Source organism: Stigmatopora nigra, chromosome 1 (assembly GCF_051989575.1).
Source record: "Stigmatopora nigra isolate UIUO_SnigA chromosome 1, RoL_Snig_1.1, whole genome shotgun sequence".
NCBI classification, from domain to species: domain Eukaryota; kingdom Metazoa; phylum Chordata; class Actinopteri; order Syngnathiformes; family Syngnathidae; genus Stigmatopora; species Stigmatopora nigra.
In genome coordinates this window covers 18,591,475-18,610,817 of record NC_135508.1, presented here as the reverse complement: position 1 = coordinate 18,610,817, position 19,343 = coordinate 18,591,475, and the positions used below count along the sequence as shown (strand labels likewise).

The following is a 19,343-nucleotide window of genomic DNA, read 5'->3' as shown; positions in this document are numbered from 1 at the left end:
GTACTTCGTCAACAGAGGTGTCTTTGTCATACACGATCAAATCGGAAAGTGCAGATGCTCTTTTTATCTGCTCTTGTGCTTGGAAGTTTTGCTAGACGGGAGAATAATCGAGCAGACGGAATGAGAGTGAGGGGAGAGCAGAGGAAAAACAGCTGAGAAGGAAAGAAGAGGCGGAGGCGATGGTTTGTTGGTGGGGGGCGTACAGGAAGAGAGAAAATTAGGGGAGTCTGAACCTTATCCTGAAACAGCCAGTGAGGGGAGTGTGTAGACTCCACCCTCCAAACTCAACCCTCCCCCTACTCCGTCTTTTGCCCCTCTCTCTGCCTCTCTCCTCTCTCTCTCAGCTGAAGCAGTCCGTCATTTGACCAGACAGTTCACCGAGGCGAGCGCAACACATGAAACCAAAGGCGAGCCAAAGATGAAGACGGACGACAGGACCATATACTACTGTGTGGGATCTTTGTGAGACTGTTAATAGGCTCTTTGGTGGAATTCTTTGAGGCTTCTATTGTGAACTCCTCAGGACTTGAACCGTCAGGGCGCAACTAAGGAGCAGAACACACTGATCTGCTTTTTCATTCTGGTTGGGATTTGAACTTTGAGGGGGGTAAGGAAGTGGAGCGGGCCATGCCCACTTCTGCTCATGCTCCAAAAGCATGAAAGGGGGTCACCATCACCATCGCCACCACCGAGGCTGCTGTGGCTGCCAACACTTATTCCGAAAAGTCCTGACTAAGTGCGGCTGCTGCTACGCTAGAGTCAGAGGTCAGTGTCAGACTTCCTCATCTCTTCTACATTTGCTCCTTGTCTTTACTTTTCTTCTTCCTATGATTTCTCATGTGAACATCTATAGCCTCAATCCTCTTGCAACAGGTGTGACACACCTACACCAAGTATTGCTCAAAGAAAAGGAGCAGAGTAGAAACAGGAAAAGAGGATATGCATCATACGTTCTTCCATTGAAAACAATTTGGGATTAGTGTTTATGTGAAAGTGTCTTCCAGCTGAAGAGCACGTCAGTCAGGAATGCGTGGCACGTGGCTGGATAAATCACAGTTAGGGGGTATTCCTCAGTACCCAAAACACAGCTGACCCCCTCCCCCTTGACCCATCAACTTGGACTGCCTGGTTGTAATGTTGTAATGAAGCTCAGAGGGAAAGGTAGTAGTCCATTAGGCAACAGTGCAGCTGAGTCAAAGCGGCGGGTGGCGTGCAGTCAATACTATCGTTGGACACAAAAGTCAGAAGTCCATGTAGCATTTGACCACTGGAGTGTATGAGTCATCTATTTTGAGTGATCACCTCACTAAGTTAATCATCTGGTAGCAACATGTGCTGTGATGTTTCAGTTGTGTATTCGCACCCTTTTGCACGCCTGTATGAAAGGGATAAATGGGCAACCTACTGCTGAGGCCTTGCATATACTATAGGGGGTCTCATAAAGAAGGCTTTAATGTTATTGGCTGGCGTTCCTGGATAAATACCAATGATTCCTTGAGTTTAATCTCTTATGTAATAGATATTCTCCTTTTCCATAGCCTGCAGCTCCCCACTGCACCTCTTGCATGTTATCATAGCAAATTCGCTGGCACTTAGATGATGATATGGAATCATGTGCGTTGGGGGGGTTGAACTAGTATATGTTGTCAGAAGTCCCAATGAAAGAAAGAGAGCGGTTGGGGAATTATATAAAGCGTGCTATATTGTTGAAGCAAAATCCTCTTGATAATGTTTTGAAATGTGAAGAGGGATCTAGATATATATTTTTATTGCTCCTACTTGTAGTTTGAATTCCGATTCTTCGCATTACATGAATGACTATTTGATTAAATGCAGAAAGATGTTTTGAGTATAGCCACAGAATACATTTAGATTGTAGATCAGGATATTTTTAATGCACCGCTTCCTTAAAAATTTGATGTACTATCTTGGTATACGCTCATTTATCATGTAAAGTACTTTCCCATGTAAAATCATTAGTTTAATAATAGTGTTGTTGTGGGGATCATATTCAGTTTCTACAGTGAAGCAATATCTATAATTAGAATAGAACCTCATGGTTCTTGTTGTAGAATAATGAAAACCAGTTTGGACGATCTCTGTTCATCGTCAGTAAAAAAAATAAAAATAAAAATAAAATACTCGTATTGCAGTACAAGTTGCATTTTATGGGGGGAGGGTTTTTTTGATAGAATCTAATAGTAATAACAGTAATTAACTCTTAAAAGGACATTTAAAATAGAGAACAGGCTGAATAGTGGTAGGGTATCCTAATGTAACACAACACATGCATTCTAGTGATAAAAATGTTTGTTTTTATACATAATATAAAACAAAACACAGTGCGCAAGGCATTCTGGGGCGGTTACATGTACTGATACACCACATGGGTTGCTCTTAGATCTGTCTCTTGGAAACAACCTTTCTGTTCTACTTCATATCAAAATTAACTTGAGATTTTTTTAAATAAATTTAGTTTTTGTAATTTTCGGTTGATAGGCCACTAGTATAGTGTATAGTCCCAAAATTCTCATATGCATTTCTTCATTTATTCAATACAGTCATTTTGTTTTCACTTGCCTAATGTTTTATGGTGGATTTCTATTTATGTTTCAGTCATATTTGTTTTCAAAGTAGCTCATCTGATTTGAGTTTGAGCATGTTGCTCATCCCCAGATGTTGTGAAGCATCTCTGTTCACATAAATTACTGTTGTTTCTGCCGTCAGTCTTCTTCTACATCCTGGCCTTTCTTCTCAGATGATGGCCATAAACTTTCTCTCCTGGTCAGTCATGGAATCTTTTTAGTCTTTTTAAGCCACTCCATTCTTTTGGGTCAGCTGTTTATGACACGTCAACCCTAAGCACCCAGTTAGAGTGACGAGAATTTGTTTTAAAGATTTATTTTAAAGTCAATTTTCCCAAGAGATGGTTCTGTTGGCCCCTTGTTTATTTTTAACTGGTTTTATTTTAAAGGGTATTTTGTGTGTTTTAACAACAAACAAGCCATTGACGTGGACAGAATTACAGTGCACCGCATGAGTCATCATCTAATTGAACATAATAAAGAGTACTTTCGTGTCGGATGACACACATGCACCAGCTGGTCACACGATATACACCTTTCATTTTCACAGTTGTGTTCCCATTACATCAAAACTCGATAGGAAGTCATTGTCACTCAAATAGCGGCTCATCCTTGTCTTCAACTACCATGGCATTCTTTAATTCAAACAATTCAGTCTTTTTTCTGATTAAGTTCTCAGAATATTTTAGCAAAAATATGACATTATACTCCAATAAACTACTACCGTATTTTCACGACTATAAGGCGCACCCTCAATGAATGACATTTTTTCCATATATAAGGCGCACTGGATTATAAGGCGCACTGTCTATTTTGGAGAAAATTTAAGACTTTGAAGTGTGCCTTATAGTCATGAAAATACGGTAATTATCCGTTCTACCATTTTTAGTGTTATTGTTGGCAATGGTAGCCTGAGGGGAAGCATAATATAGCAACCTGAGCCATCAATTTATGCAGCGCATTTGGGAGGAATTATTGATCTGAGAACTACTCAACTGAACTGGTGGTGGAGATAACGGGAAAATGGACAGGTGGGGAAAAAAAAGGAAAGACAAAATCCAAATATGTTATACTTGATCTCGGTAATCTTAATGGACCCTAGGTTGGGTACAATCTCAACTCGTTGCCAGCCAATCGCAGGGCGTTCATGCTCACATTAGGAGTCAATTTCGACTGTTTGACTAGCCTACCATGCATGTTTTTGGCATGTGGGAGGAAGGTGGAGTACCCGCAGAAAACACCCAGCAAGAAATTGATTCCTCGATCTCACAACTGTGAGGTGGACATGCTAACCACTCTTTCACTGGGCCTCCCCAAGAAATGCTTTCAAAATCAAGGTTTCAAAGTGTGTACTGACACAATGTTTAGTTTTTATTCATTGTCAGACTTTTGTGTTGTATTGCACCAAGTGAAAAAGCACAGCTTGAGTGTTGACTGAGGCATGTAATAGGATAGCACCAGGATACTTCCAAGCACTACTCTTGTTCTATGAGCACTAGGAATGTGATCCCAAATAAAAAGTCAATTAATCCAAAATGACCTTTTTTCGCCATCAAGGTGAACACAAGCCTGGAAATCAGTGTTTCAGCCATCTTGCACAGAGACACTAACTCTCAGACAGAGGTAATGAAGCAATGGAATTGAAGGAAACGGATCACGGACTGGTTCATCTCATCAAAAAAATGAGCAAAGACTATATGTGTTTCTGAATGACTTGGGTATTACCAAAATATCTTGGTCATATTATTTTTGTTTGAGAACTTTTGCCACAGCAGCTCGGTGGGGCGAGTGGTTAGTGAACCGGCCTCAAAGCTCTGGGGTCTTGGGTTCGAATCCAGGTTTATCCACTTGTGTGAAGTTTGCATGTTCTCCACGGGTCTGCGTGGGTTTCCTCCGTGTATTCCGGTTTCCTCCCACAATTCAAAAACATGCATGGTTGGCTGATTGGACACTCTAAATTGCGCCAAGCTATGGCTGTAAGTATGCGTGGTTGCCTATTTCCGCTTTTCCTGCAATCGGCTGGCCACCGATTCAGGGTGTCCCTTGCCTCTGGCCCGGAGACAGCTAGGATTGGCTCTAGCACCCCCTATAACCCCAATGAGGATAAAATGAGATGAGAACTTTTGCCTCTACCTTTATAATGAATGTGGTGGCTCTTTTTTGTTGTATTTTGGCACTTCACAATACAATATAATCCATTCGACAATATCCTGGAGCAGTTTCTCTGCGCCGTAGTCGTAAGACACGACTATTTTTTTAAAATGACAAATCGATTGCACTTTGACAGAAAACAGCACTGCTGGCAAAAGGCGGGGGAAAATTGTCGCGACAAAAGCAGCGTGCCTTTTTATGTCTCAGCGGGAGAACCTGTTTTTCTCTTCAGCTTATAAGGCAGACTTTGGACATTATGGAAAAAGCAACCAAAATAGCTGAATTGAATGGTATGCAGCTGCATTGACGCGGCCTGACCTCCTGTACGGAGATATTTTTAATCTTTGCTCCTGAGCCCACCTCGTCATCTCTCACCCAGTTTCTTTGCTGTCCAACCAGTCCCCATATTTTTGGGGTTCATCGCCTCAGTTATGCGAAGAAAGGACAGACAGGAAAAGGATGAGGTGACCTGTGACAACCTTAGTTCCCGGCACAGATTTTGGGCTGAGTGCTGGGTGATTTTTCAGCGTGGAATTTGAGAAGCCAGTGGAGCATTAGAATCCTTCATTTAGTCTTCCCGTTAGCCCCCCGCCCCTCCTCTTTTTCATCTTTCAGACAGTCCGGCGTGTGGCCAGCCAGCCGGTTATTAATGATGTCCTCTCCTGTTTCGTGATATTCGCTGTCTCCCTCTTTTTTTTTGCTCAACCTTTACTCTTGCTCCATTTGCTCAGACTTATTTTTAAAGCTCTCGTGCACCTTAACTCTAAACTCCTTTCTTCTACCTCAAGGCTCTATTTGTAATTGTGGAGAGAAAGCAAAAAGGGGAACAAATTATGAAACACAGGAGCGCATTCCATACCTTGTTTAGAAAGAATTCTCCCACAGCACAAGAGAGCCAAGGCAGCCACTTATTTCCAACCAAGCCCACCCACTCCCCTTTGGGTCTTATGGTTCATTGTATGTCTTTTACTTTAATTTTCCTATTTTCCACCATCCATTTAAGACTCGTTTGATTATGTATATACATTTTACAGTGTTTTAATACCATTTGTTTGGACAACAGACTTATTCAACAGACTGAAGGCTGTAGTAACAAGTTAAGTGGTGATTTCTCAAGTAGTTATTCCTCTTCACACTTTCTCAGAATAAGAAATCAATTCAATCGGATTAAATAGAGGAAGATAGTTGGGAAAGCCAGCGGAGTTCCAAGAAGAATAGATGGCGAGCAGCGAGTAGTCATGGTCAGAGATTGTTCGTTTTTTATAGATGATCTAGTCATCTAACTGAAACATTGCACGTCGCTGACCCCGTTTAAGAAGTAGACATTTCTAGGAAAAGAGGACGTTTGGCCACCCTACTGATCGTTCATTATAGACAGATCATGAGCATTTAAGTAAGACTTTTGGGTTTTAAAGATTCGGATACCTTGCCATGGCGCAAATATACAAACAAGTGAACATTTAGGATCAGTAGCAATACAATTCGAATTTATATTGTTAGTTGCTGCCATTAAGTGCTGCCTGACTTTTCACTCACTTTATAAAATGTCTAAAATAAGAGATGGTCTCCTCCATTTGCCATCGCCATCTTGTTTTGAAGAGATGCACCATTGTAAGCATGTGACTTGTACTGTTCATCTCACAGGTTTGGCATCAATCTAATGGTTTGACATTTTTTATCACTTAATGTCCTGTATTTAGGATTTTGTTATTTCATGACTTATATACAAGTAAAAAACTGAAAACAAAAACATCCTAATTTAGGTTCAAATCATACTTAGTACAGTTTATGAACGACTCATACACTGAAGTGATTTGTGTATTTGTGAGATATCCTCCAAATGGCCAGAAGCTGAAGCGCTGTGTTTGAGTGTAGGATTTGAAGAGGAATAGTCAAAGGCTGACAGGTGCAGAGGATTTACTATTTGAAAGGAAGCCGTCATTTGTGCTCACAGTATTATCTCACGAATAACTCTGAGTGGTTTCTGTATAAATATTGATGAATAAGATATGCTAATTAATTATAACACTTACATATACTGGTGTTTGTGTGTGTTCCCACCTGTGTTGTTTTCTTATCTGTGCATTTGCTGATCTTTTGTGTGGTCTGTCCCTCACTTTCTCTTCCTGGGTCTTGTTGCTATGGGGATGAGTGGGAAATGAAGTGGAGAGCCATGGAAAGGAATGACAATATTTGTCTGGAAAGCCCATCAAGTCTGACTGAGAACAGCATTCACAGCGCAGAAAGTCTTTTGCTGCAGGAACATATCTGTTGGTCAGGGTTAGGACGTGGACGTCTGCTTTGGTGGCACTTCAGTTCATCTGCACACCTCATCCCAATATGTGCTGAATGATGATAAGCTTTTTAGTATCTCAGTGGGTTGAACATTCAGACCTCGATTTAAAACAGCTGTAAAATCTCTGTAAAATCAACGGAGTCGTGTTTTTCTTTTCCTTTCGGGAAAGCTGCAAAGGGAGATTTAATACCAATGAAATAGTTGTGCATAAATAGTTGTGTGTAAATAGTTGTGCAGTCTGTGGTGTTTCCAAATCGCCACAGTCAAGTCGGTTGGGCTTTGTCTTCAGGTTCTCTTAGTCTGCATCTTGACGACCGCCATTGCCATATGGAGTCGCAATCGCTTTTCATCTGGCTGTTTTTAGGTGTATTTCCTACTTAATGGCAGCCTTGTTTGCCAACGTGTGACTAATTCCCTTTCCCTCATTGGGTGTGTGCCTGAATAATCATTATGATCATCAACAGCTGGCTGCAAAGTGCACAACGAAACAACAGGTTCTGAGCAGTGCCACCTTGAGTAGTGTTTTTTTTTCCCCCCCTTCGTTCTTTCATGTGGATGTAACAGCTGTGACATTAATATAAAAATAACTCTTACAATAGTGCATGGCAGAATAATGCTATATTTGCACTTTGATGGTTCTTAGTAAAAATGTGACGAGGCTATAGCAAAAAAAAAGAAAAAAGCTGAATCGACATGATATATCCAACCTTGATATTTTCGATGTCAAATAGTAGAATGCCGTTATGTAGGAGTATGTATGTAATGTATGCCGTAAAGTTTAGCAAATACACCCCATTATACTAAATAAATACAATAACATCACTTTTAAATAACTCTAAAGAAACTTATAAATGAAAAAATTCTGCCATTTGTGAAGACACCTGGGTAGATTTCTGATTCTGGCAACTAATAATGCCTGGAATGTGATTGATTAAATGCTTGAATATGAAAACACAATCTGGTAGCAGCAGAATCAGGGGAAACGCAATGAAAGGAAGTTGACATACATACATGGAGGTATTTAATAATTATTCATGGGCATTATATAATTAGCATCAGTCTATGATTCAGATATTTGTTTAGGCCAGCAGAGAAGGCCTTCCAGACCCAGGTGGCCCACCATTGACTTATGCCCACCAGTGATGAAGCATCATCTTTTTTCCAAAGAAAGATAACTTTCAGAGGTTGGTCATAACCTTTGTGCAACTCTGGTTATGTGAATATCCAACCTTGGACATTTGAAATGGAGTAGTTTACCTGCATCGGGGGCGCAATGACTAATCCATTCATCACTTAGGATTGTTTCATAAGAACAAGATAAGTTGCTTATTAAACACAGACACCCATGTAAGTCTTTCACCCTATGGTGGTTTGTTTCTTGCTGAACACTGATCAGCTTTCTTGCTCCTTTACTTAAGAGTGACCGCGTGCTGCTGGAAGAAAGGCAGTGTGTCTACTCTAAAAGTGGGTCAGTGGGAAGACAGGAAATCTCTCTTCTCTTGTCTGTCTTCCTTTATTGTCATCCCCCAACTTCATTGCAATGCATATTGTAATTTCAGAAACTGGGGAGGCACTTTTATAATCCTACCTGAAGATTTGACCTCAACAAGCTGCCTGACCTGCCGAGTTGCTTATGCCTGCCTTTATGTGCAGTGCTCAGAAAATGTGGAACTCTGCTTTGCATGCGATGAGGGAGTTATGTGTTGACATCCCGGGGGCACGACCCAGCAATACTGCAGTGCAGACAGATGCAGAGGTCACTGTGGCAGGATAGAAGCATTTGAGGGGTGGCCAACTTTCAGAGAGAGGAAAGAGGAAGGGTGGAAGTTAGGCGAGGAAAGTCAAATGCCTGTATTGAGTCATCACACATTCAAACAGGCAAAATGAAATCGCATGTAAGCTATGGACCAAGCGTGCAAAATTGCCTACATTCATTAAATGGAACATTGATTTTGCCCTCTGGTAACAATCTCTCTTGTAATTTGTGTAAAGTTCCTGCTGTCAAAGTAAGCTATTTGTGCCATTAGAGTCTAAACCAGCAGGACGGATTGTTTCTATTACAAGTCAATGATAATATTCTGTAGCATAAAACGTGTCAAAATGTGTTTTCCTTGGGAATGACAGCTGGTGATCTATGGAGTCCATCACAATAGATAGTATCTTGGCTTTCCCGTCCATATGACTGTGATACTAAGTGCCTTGTCTTCCTTTCAGCTTGTTCATCCTCCTTGCTGAGTGTCCATTTCCTCTAAGTAGGTGAAATGCAATATACCAGGTAGCGCATGGGATGAAGAGTAGTCATCAGTGTCATGAGCGTGAGGGAGGGGGGATAGAAGCGTAATGCTGTCTTCTGCTTGATTTCCACAGTTTCAATCTAAAGCTGCTGTCATTGTTTTTCAATGCCTCAACTGTATAGGTTTCCAACTATTATGACTGCAAGACCATCTGGCTCTTTTTTGCCAGGGGCTCATTTTTGCTATGGTCCTCACTGACCTATAAAGACAACAGAGACCTCCAAAGTGGGGTGGCTGTGAACAAGTATGTTCCATTTCCGTCGACGCTTTTAGCCTGATTGTCCACTCAGCAGCTCTCTCAGACAAAGTGATCAATATGAAAGGAAAGTTGGATCAAAACAAAGACGGTGAATGCTCACAGTTCATCCATCTCCATCGACTCACTCAACTGTTTTGCTTGTATGAATTCATGTTTGCTTACACTCCAAATTTAGGCCATAAAGCTCAACAATTTTGATTTAGTTAAATGTTCTTTACCTCCGGAGAATATTCCTAGATTTATTTTGGCTTCTTTGGCATGACTGGGCAAGTCACTTGTTGATTGGATTTTGCACAATAAGGGAATGCTTCCAGCACAAGGATGTTGTGAAAATATGTTTTCCTTTGGGGTCCTCAAATCTGGACACGAAACAGTTGTTAGTTGCTCAAATGGATGATCAGCAAAAAAAAAAAAAACACTTTATAATGCATGGTTTGCCAGAAATTTGTTAAAAAAAAAGTGTTATAAACCCATTAACTGCTCCAGAACCGCACAGGCCCTACTTTTTGGTTTGGGGTGATGTTATAAATGCAGTTGTACCTCTACTTATAAATGCTTCTACAACAAATAAATAAAAAATCCAAGTTACAAAATGTCAAACAAAATCACACATCAGACAAAATGTCAATACATTTCCTGTGTCTGTTTGTTTGTTTTTAATTCTTGTGGGAGAATTGCTTACCCATTGGCTGTCTCCCAACACTTCGCTGGCCTCCCATTGGGTAGAAGGAAGCTGTGTCTCTATGATGCCGAAACCGATGGTAATGCGCTGTAGGCAAGAGCCAGCGAGGCAAGAGCCAGCTCGTGTGGGTGGGCAACCACTGGGTCCAACATAACATCTGTGTAAAATATGTCCCTAAATGCTAAAATCCGTGTTACGAAACAATTTCAAAAAAGAAAGTCAATTTCATGGGTATGGGTACAATTGTAGAAAGAAACCACTTGTTTTGGTTGTGAAGAAAAACCTTAAATAAGTCTTCAAAACTCCATTGTTACTGTCTGCAATGTAGTGTTGATGGTAATTAAATTATATTGCATCGAAAAGATAAGAAATTGGCTCTAAACATATGCAAAAATAAATAAAAACCCTACCCATCTGCCTTGAATTAATAGTTAATGGTCCTGTAACGGCCAGAGGCAAAATTGAGTGGTCAACAAGCAGAGTCCTCTTAATTCACTGGTAATTAAATCTTACTTTTTCCACCCATGGGTAGATATTGTATAAAAACTTATATTTGCACGACTCCCGAGAAACATAACGATCAGAGAGCTTCCTCAGAAGATGCCTTTCAAAACACCTAATTATCAAGTGATTGATTGTCGATATTCCCAATGCTTTAGAAAATCTAGTCAAAAAGTCATTTGTTGACTTTTGTCTCGAGGATTGCCATCTCACTTTACCCCGTGAGTAAGCCACAGCAAGTCTAAAAGAGAAGAACAAGTTGTCTTGTCGTGCTCTGCTTCTTTATAACTGTCACAATAGTAATATTTAAGATGCATTATCTAAATCACGGTGAGTAAGCTTTGCTTTGAAGTCCCATTATCATGATGGATAGTGATAGGTAGTATCAGCACATAGCAGAGCCGAGGGAGAGTGGGAAGCCTTTTTTCTTCCTAATTTTTGCAATGTGGGTGTATAATGTCAAATTTCTAATCCAGCAATGTTGTCGGGGGAACATGTTGCTTTGTGGGTGAGCTCGTCGGTTTCCTTTGTGCTTTCCTGTTGCTGTGACTAAAAGCGTCCACGGATATCATCACAGTACCTTCCTGAAGGTTTCATAACCATATCGAGCTCTAGCTTTGCTGGGTCATCCAGGAAAAGGTAGAGTTGCCATGGTGACAGATGTTGACGCGATGAATCTGTGTGCATTATACAACCGCAATTCCAATTCCAGTTGGGACTTTTTTCTTAAACATGAATTAAAATAGGATACAGTGACGCTACAATAACGGGATATTTGATTCTCAAACTGATAAACATGTATTTTTTATTCATTCATTCATTTTCTGTACTGCTTATCCTCACAAGCGTCGTCGCGAGGGTGCTCGGGCCTGTAACAGCCAACTGTGGGCAATAGGTATGGGAGACACTGAATTGGTTACCAGCCAATCACATTAAAACAAATAATGATTTATGATGATGGTAACTTGGAGTAAGTTTTTTTCCACCTGCAGAAAACAAGTAATCAAGGGTCATAACTCAGCATAACTCAGGTTATTTTAAAACAAAACAAAAACAAAAAGTGAACATGAAGTGTAGTTGAATGCACACAATGAGTTTGAGAAAAGCAGCTGCACATAGAGGAGATGCAGCCAGATGGAAATGAGGGACAAGAAAAACAAAAATAACAAACCGATCAAAGCATGCTTTTTTTAAAAATGAATAAATCATGGATGTCCGCTTGCCCTGGCCAACCTTACTGCCACTTCCATTGTACGTCTGAGATTACAATATCTGTGGAGTGTTTTAGTCACCACACTGTAGCTCTAGACTGAACTAAACAGCACATTCTTCTACCTTTCATCTGATCATGGGATCCAAACTGAAAATGGTAGACTTCCTGTAAACAGCGAGTTAGCTCACAGGAGCACAGCTGTGTTTTAGGGGGGCAGGCTATTTTTATATATCCACTCTTTGTTTTTATTTCTCTCGCTTCCAGTCCTCCAGCCACCTCCTAGCGACCTGCACCACTGGCCTCATTTTTTGCTTCAGTTTCTGTTTTACTCCCAGAGTTATTCACTCTATCATAAGCCGAAAGTCCAGCACCATTCTTGATCTGTGAACATGGCGAGTAAGGTTGCGTTGCGATTGACCTTGATTCAACTTTTGGAGAACCAAAATTTACAATTTACCTCTGCTCTTTCTACAGACTCCTATTCGGCAGCAGCCAGTGAGGGTAGCATCTCAACCTCAGTGGCCTCCCTGCCTCCCCTGGCTTCGAGCAGCTCGGCCCCAAGTTCCCCCGGCTCCAAGCGGTCCGTAAGCACACTCAAGAAATGGCTCACAAACCCCGTTCGGAAGCTCAGTGTGGGGGCAGCGGCCAAAGGAGAGCGTCAGATTCGCAAACTTGAGGAAAAGCCTCCTTCACTTCCGTCCCACAGTCAAAGCCAGGATCTACACGGCTCCCTGAGGTCTGACGAGCCTCTCACAAATCTGCCCCTCACACATACAGAACTGGTGAGCATGAAAATGTCATTTTTTTCCTGTCACACAACACAAAAACATAACGCTTCAACTGCCTTATAATAGTTACACTTTAGGAACAATGGTGGCTTCTGTCTCTAGAACAGATGTTTATTGTCTATTGTATGCATTACAAGGGCTAGAGAAGGGCTTCCTCTTCCTGTCTTACACCTAATATGTTACAGTTACACCGAACATTCAGTGACAGAATGTGACGTAGTTCCAGTCCGAAACTCTTTTGCCACCGAAACCGAAAATGAGTGTGCAAGTGTGTACTTCTGCAAGGCACGGTGCGTTTAAGACCCTATGACACAGTCTTCCTGACCTGTGGATGTGTGTGTATGTTTGCTCACAGCAGGAGTGGAAAGACGGTCTAGCTAGCCCCGAAGATCTGTCGCCGGCGACGCTCCAGTCCCCTGGTTACATAACTGATTCGCTGATCGGCTGCACATCGCTGCCTCACATGCAGGTCTGTAAAATACTACACATACTCTTAGAGTCATCATACATGTAGCCTTCCCCTTGTATTCGAGGAACACAAGTTCAACGTTTCTGAGTAAGGTTCCCACACATAAGTACTCTTGTCTCCATGGACCTCTCGTAAAATAGTAGCAGCGACAAGCTTTATTGGTGGTAGCGGTGCTTATTTACCGAGCAAAAATAAACACACAATATTGCTCCACATGGTAAGAGAAAGTAACATAAATGCTTTACCACAGCCAAAAATGCTGTGCTAGACAGATATCAAGGGAGTTAAATAGATTACAAAGTTCCCTTGGATAAAGATGGAAGGAATTAATGAAAGTTTCTCTCATCAGTTTGTGGATGGATTTCTTTACTATAACTTTACAAAATGGCCAACAGAAGATGCAATTTCAGTATATCCTCATATTCTGGCAATTTGTGAATGGGGGAGTTCTCAAAGAATGTCAACAGACCAGAAAAGCTTTGTGCAGCTTTGCCTGTCCATTTCATTGTTAATTGGGTTACTTAAGTGGGCTCACCAATGACTGGTCCCTAAAACAAATTGATAAACAGTTCCCTTTGGATAGGGGATGAGTTGAGCAGATTAAAAAAACAGAAAAAAAGTGAGCACTCGAGGCAAGAAATATTTTAATTTGTGTCTTTGCAACACATCAAAGGACCCTAATAAAATTACATCAGCACTTTGGTCTGCCAATCTTCAAAGACAGAAAACAAAGGAGGTGGCAGTCATTTTCAATCTGTGCTTTCTGACTCATATGCTCTCATCCATTGACCATGAATGTATTGTTTCATTTGCTCTTTTTAAAACACCATTGTCTCTAATCTACACCCCCCTTACACACACGTTTCCTGCCAAATGCATGTTTTGCAACACTTGTTTCTTGGTCAGTGGGATGTATTGTGATTGCACTGTGCGAGACACAACAAATGACTCCATCTAAATGGTTATCGTCATGCACACCTTTTGCAGTCATCTTGACCCACATTGCAACACATTGTCTGACTAATGTCTTACTGAGTGGAAATAAATGGGACTGTTTTTTGAGATATCATAAAAGTGCTCTTTAGCTTGCAAAGGGGGGTTGACCCAAAACCTGCGTAAATGCATTTTTTAACCAACTCAGACATAATGAGAGAATGGAAAACGCGCTGCGTCTTCTTCCAAGCAAAACTATGAGCGTTACCACCAACCACCAGGGACAGAGATATATTTGAATGACTTCATCATATGAGAACCCCATGCCTGATAAATGGTACCAAAACAGAATGAGCAAAGACCTCATAAAAGCCACACCAGGCAATATATCCTGAGATCTTAATCTTAAACATTTTAACACATTAATAAAAGATATAATGTTCCAAGGCTTTGTCCCATAGAGTTATAACGATATACTTTTCCTCATTGATAGAGCCTCTAGTTAAAAACAAACCTAAAAAAAACCCTAACTTGCACTGTTGATTCTTACTAAGGGTTTTGCCACAGAACATCTGGATGAGATCAGGGTCCTGTCAGCCAGGCTCGAGCTCTCCTCTATAGACACAATGATCCAGGGATGTAGGTGTTCAATCCATTTTGACTCCAAATGGTTTGGACGTCTACCATTGTCACTGGTTGCCAATGAATTGAAGACCCAGATTTCGGTCTCTATATAATTCAAAGGCATTAGTTATCTCATAGGCAGATCCTACAGAAGGAGTCTTTTGTACCCTTTTGTATATATATTTTTTCAATCAGAAAAGACATTTTAGAATAACTTCAGAACATAGAAAGGGATTATCAAACTCGTAAGATATAACAGTTTTAATATGAAAGGAGAGAGGTGATTACATTTTGGTCAAAGGTCGCCAAAATAATTTAACTATAACTTTTTTCATACTTAAAGTAACTTACTTTATCAACCAAATTCAGTGATGCTCTCTGTGATTGCTCTTCTTGATGTATATTTTTGACATGCTTCTGCCTGTCTGTGCTTGAATTTTTGGTGTATTGGGGTTTGTTTTAAGTAGGGAAGCCTCTGCTTGGCTTGATTGACAGTCCACATGGATTTTGACAGACAGCTGTAAATGTATGCTTATCCCATCAAAGTAATGTGAATAAACTACCATCTAAAATTAGAGCAATAACTTCTTAATATGTTCATTTTTGTTACAGAGAAATGGGTTATAAAAACAAGCAATGCAGAGTATTGAGTCAAGACTGGTTCTAGCTGCATACAGAATGTACTCCTCCAGTCAATGTTTCTCCTCAGGAAATTGTGTCAATTCCAGGAAAACAGCATGAGAAGGGGTCCATTATATAGCAGTGAACACAGTTGATTAGTTCAGCACCGCTTGGGCCGTACTCTGCCTAGGAAGGACATGTTGTCGTAAATGCTGCATCAGAAATCAAAGCATTCCTAATGCATCACTTATTAGCTCAAATTGTCAGATAGTAAACAAGAAAATAACATTTATGAGGTCGTAAATCAGTCCTTTACTGCGCTGGTGTAATTGTATGGCTCATCTTCTAAAGTCAAAACTCAATCAAGGACATTTACTAGCTTCATTTATCATTTCCACTTTTAACTTTTAAGAATAATGTCCTCATCTTCCTCCTTCCATCTCTCTATAAGTGATGATGAGTGTCAATCTCTATCAGATCTCCTTATCACCCGATTCCTCATGTTTGGTGGCCGCCGCCTCTCGTCACCTTGGCAACCTGCGTCATTAGCGGGCACCTCCTGCTCTTTATCGGTGCTCCTGCACATTATTTGCCACATGAGTCCACAATAACGCTACATTGCCGGTGATTTATACTTTTCTCTGATTGTCCGTTTGTGACTTTGTGCTCAGGACACTCTGGACACTCAGTCTACCTCTGTTGTACCAGATGACAGCGTCTCAATCCTGATGGACGACACATCGAGTCAATGGTCTTCGGTCGCTGATACAGAGGAGGAAAGAAAAAGTGCACTGGAGAAAAGCTTGTAAGTTTTCTGTTCAAGGTCCTGACACAAGTTTGTCTACCGCAAACCTTTATTTTAGAGGTCCTTCAATATTTTACAGCAAGTACCACCTCAAAAAATACTTGCCCCTTCAGTGAAGTACCATACTAAGCCAAGAAATAACTCAATGGGTGTCACTGATGGCACTAGAAGTCCAATCCCTTTGACTAGGAGAGGCAGGCAGCGGCCAGTCGGTCAAAATGGACATTTTTCACCTGTCATTAGTTAGTGTATTAGGCCAAATGTTCAGACAAAAATGCAGTTATTTTATAAAACACTAAAACACCATAGCTACATTGATCAAGTACTGCTAATTCCTTTAGTCACTTTTGTATTTATTTATGAATTTATTTATTTATTTTTACCTCACTTCTTTTTGTTGGACATAAAAATAATTTTCTGAGTACTTATTTATGTCTACACTATATGGTGAAGTTTTAAATCTCATTGTACTTGTATAATGACAACAAAGGCATTAAATTCAATTATAAGCTTAAGTTTCAGCACAAACACTGCATTTACATTTTAAAAATAATGTACTTAAATAATTATGTAATGTACTTAGTTTTAAATGAAATTACTACATTATGTTCCTAAATAATGGAAAATATACAGTTCCTATATGCTAAATGTGAATCTTTCATAGTTCAGGTTCAATATAAGTGAACTTGATTAGTGTACGTCTGTGGATTGATAAAAAGTTGTCTGAGCTTTTAATTTAGTCAAAACTTTACATACTACTAGAGGCAGCAGGCCTACCACTGGTAGTACTACACTTTGAGAATGGCTGTTATTCTGTGGTCATGCTTGTGGCAGGGGAAGACAATAAGAAGCTTTTGAGCTCACAAACCTGGCAGTAAAAGTGTGTTGATTCCTGACTGTGTGATTTTGCATCTAAAAGCGATGGTTTGGCTAATAAGACATTTGCACAATTGACCTTTGACTAAGAGGCACGTTACATCATCTAGTGAGCTGTGTAGGACTTCGCATCAATAGCACAAGGTTAACAACAGATATTAAGTAAAGCTTGGGGCAGTCAAGCGATATTTATAATTGAATGATTCAGACGACATTGTTAGAGCCAGAAACTGTATTTAAAATATAGGTAATTACAGCTGTTGAGTATAGAAAAATATATATACCATAAATATCCAATGCAAGCTTCTTTTAATAATGTTGGTTTGCCTATATAATTTCAAACTGAATGATTTACATGGGGTGGCCTTTATCAAACAAATGTTTTATCTCATTAGCAATTATTGACAGTGATAGATGCCCATTCCATTGAACGTTTACTGCCAGCCCTAGCAGTTCAAATGGATTGGATGATTATTGCCTTCTGTGGCACTAACTAATGGCAATTAACTGGCAGCCTTCCCAAAGATGTAACATTTCCAATTGAAGTAAAATTCAGTGTAATTCAGTCTAACAGATTGTGTTGACTGTAGTGCTGAGATCTATCGGTGGTAAGGTTGCAGTGGAATGGAGGCCCTCCAGGCTCACTTCAGGCATAAAGTGGAAAAAAAATAGTTTCAACTACCATTCGTACTCACAATCACCCAGTGACTCAGTGGGAGTCGATGCTGCTTGCATTCTCATGAAAGAATGCATAGAGTAGACTTGATTTTTAAATGGACATAAGTGTATAGTTCCACATTCATCTTCAGAACATTACCTTGACTGATCACACTCTACAAGTGGGAACTTTCCAGAGTGAAACCTGCTGTCCCCCTGCCCCGTAATAAAACTGTCAGGCCGTACAGCCCCAAGGACCGAATTGGATCCCCTGGATGGCCCCTTGCGATCCCCAACTCGTACCTTTGACACAGGTCCTTATTTGAGCAAATATATTTGCTCCAAAACTATATTGCACTGGGAGGTGAATAGCTAAACAGCAACAGGACCTGTTCAAGAGTCAACGCGATATCAGTGTAAAGTATGAACTGAGTTATGTACTTATCTTACACTATTTATCTGTTTTCAGGTATGTACTGAAGGAGCTTATTGAGACGGAGAAGCATTATGTAGCAGACCTGGGCCTCATAGTTGAGGTAATGCGAAAATGACTCAAAATCCTTACCATCACAATTTTGCCGTTTTCCTCCTGCTGGGGCTGTCTTCAGTTTGAAACATATTTAAGGAATTATGAGCTTTGGGTAGCATTAAGGCAATGCCTCTGCTGTTGCCTGCCTGATATTTTTCAAAAACCGGTTCATACAGAGGTTGTTCTCCTCTGGAAAAAATAAGATGTGTTAGTACTACTTGGTTCTTTTTCCGTTTGCATATATAAGACTGGTGAGATTGTGCATTAAAAAAAAGTGCCTGCTCTACATTTGCTTTCATAGTGATTCAATTTCCATTCAACCATTATTGGTTAACCTAAGTCAAATGGTCATTTACTCAACAACATGTGGTCAATCTTCCCAAATGTCCTTTTTTTGTAGGTTGAGTGCAAATCTGATAGATACTCTATACTATGCACTTTCAAGGCAAAACATGTATATTCTTTACTTAGTCTCCCATGCTCGTGAAATGTTTGGCCGAGGGAATATGCATCGAATTTATAGGATATCCTTCTCTTGCAGGGCTACATGGCCACTATGAACTCCAAAGGTATTCCGGAGGACATGAAGGGAAAAGACAAGATTGTTTTTGGAAACATTCACCAAATATTTGACTGGCACCAAGAGTAAGCACTTGATTGTGTTCCCTTCTTCCTGCTGCAATGCTTTCAGTAGATGACAAAGAAAACTTGTCTCACATGACAATGATGACAAGCGTGTTTATGTTGGTGTTGTCTAGCTACTTCCTGGGAGAGCTGGAGAAGTGTGTGGAGGAGCCAGAGCGACTGGGTCAGCTCTTCATTAAACATGTACGTATACGTTCAGCGAAACAAGCATGAAAGTGGGTAAACGCGATTCGTAGTCTAAACCTGATATGCATGACTGCACGTAAAATATATTCTTGCTTTAAGTTCTGTTTTGGTTTAGTTCTCTTCTACATACAAAGTGTAATTTTTGCTGCATAGACGACTTCGGACTGCTGTGGAGTCACAAGACACAGGGTTGCAAGATTAGATTTGTTTGCTTTGGCTAAGTGGTAAC

General features: G+C 40.4%; 1 protein-coding gene across 5 annotated transcripts in view; it reads left to right on the top strand.

Annotated features, from left to right (window-relative positions):
- arhgef25a (Rho guanine nucleotide exchange factor (GEF) 25a) overlaps positions 1 to 19,343 on the top strand; it is a 38,239-nt gene that overhangs the window by 13,081 nt on the left and 5,815 nt on the right. For 2 of the 5 annotated variants that reach the window (XM_077718757.1, XM_077718743.1), the window contains 6 exons: positions 12,456 to 12,763; positions 13,125 to 13,238; positions 16,088 to 16,221; positions 18,224 to 18,290; positions 18,825 to 18,928; positions 19,042 to 19,111. In XM_077718757.1, the coding sequence (XP_077574883.1) occupies positions 12,456 to 12,763; positions 13,125 to 13,238; positions 16,088 to 16,221; positions 18,224 to 18,290; positions 18,825 to 18,928; positions 19,042 to 19,111 (797 nt within the window). Of the gene's footprint in view, positions 1 to 346; positions 766 to 12,328; positions 12,378 to 12,455; positions 12,764 to 13,124; positions 13,239 to 16,087; positions 16,222 to 18,223; positions 18,291 to 18,824; positions 18,929 to 19,041; positions 19,112 to 19,343 lie in introns of those variants that run through there. The other 3 variants (XM_077718766.1, XM_077718776.1, XM_077718751.1) reach the window with 3 other exon arrangements.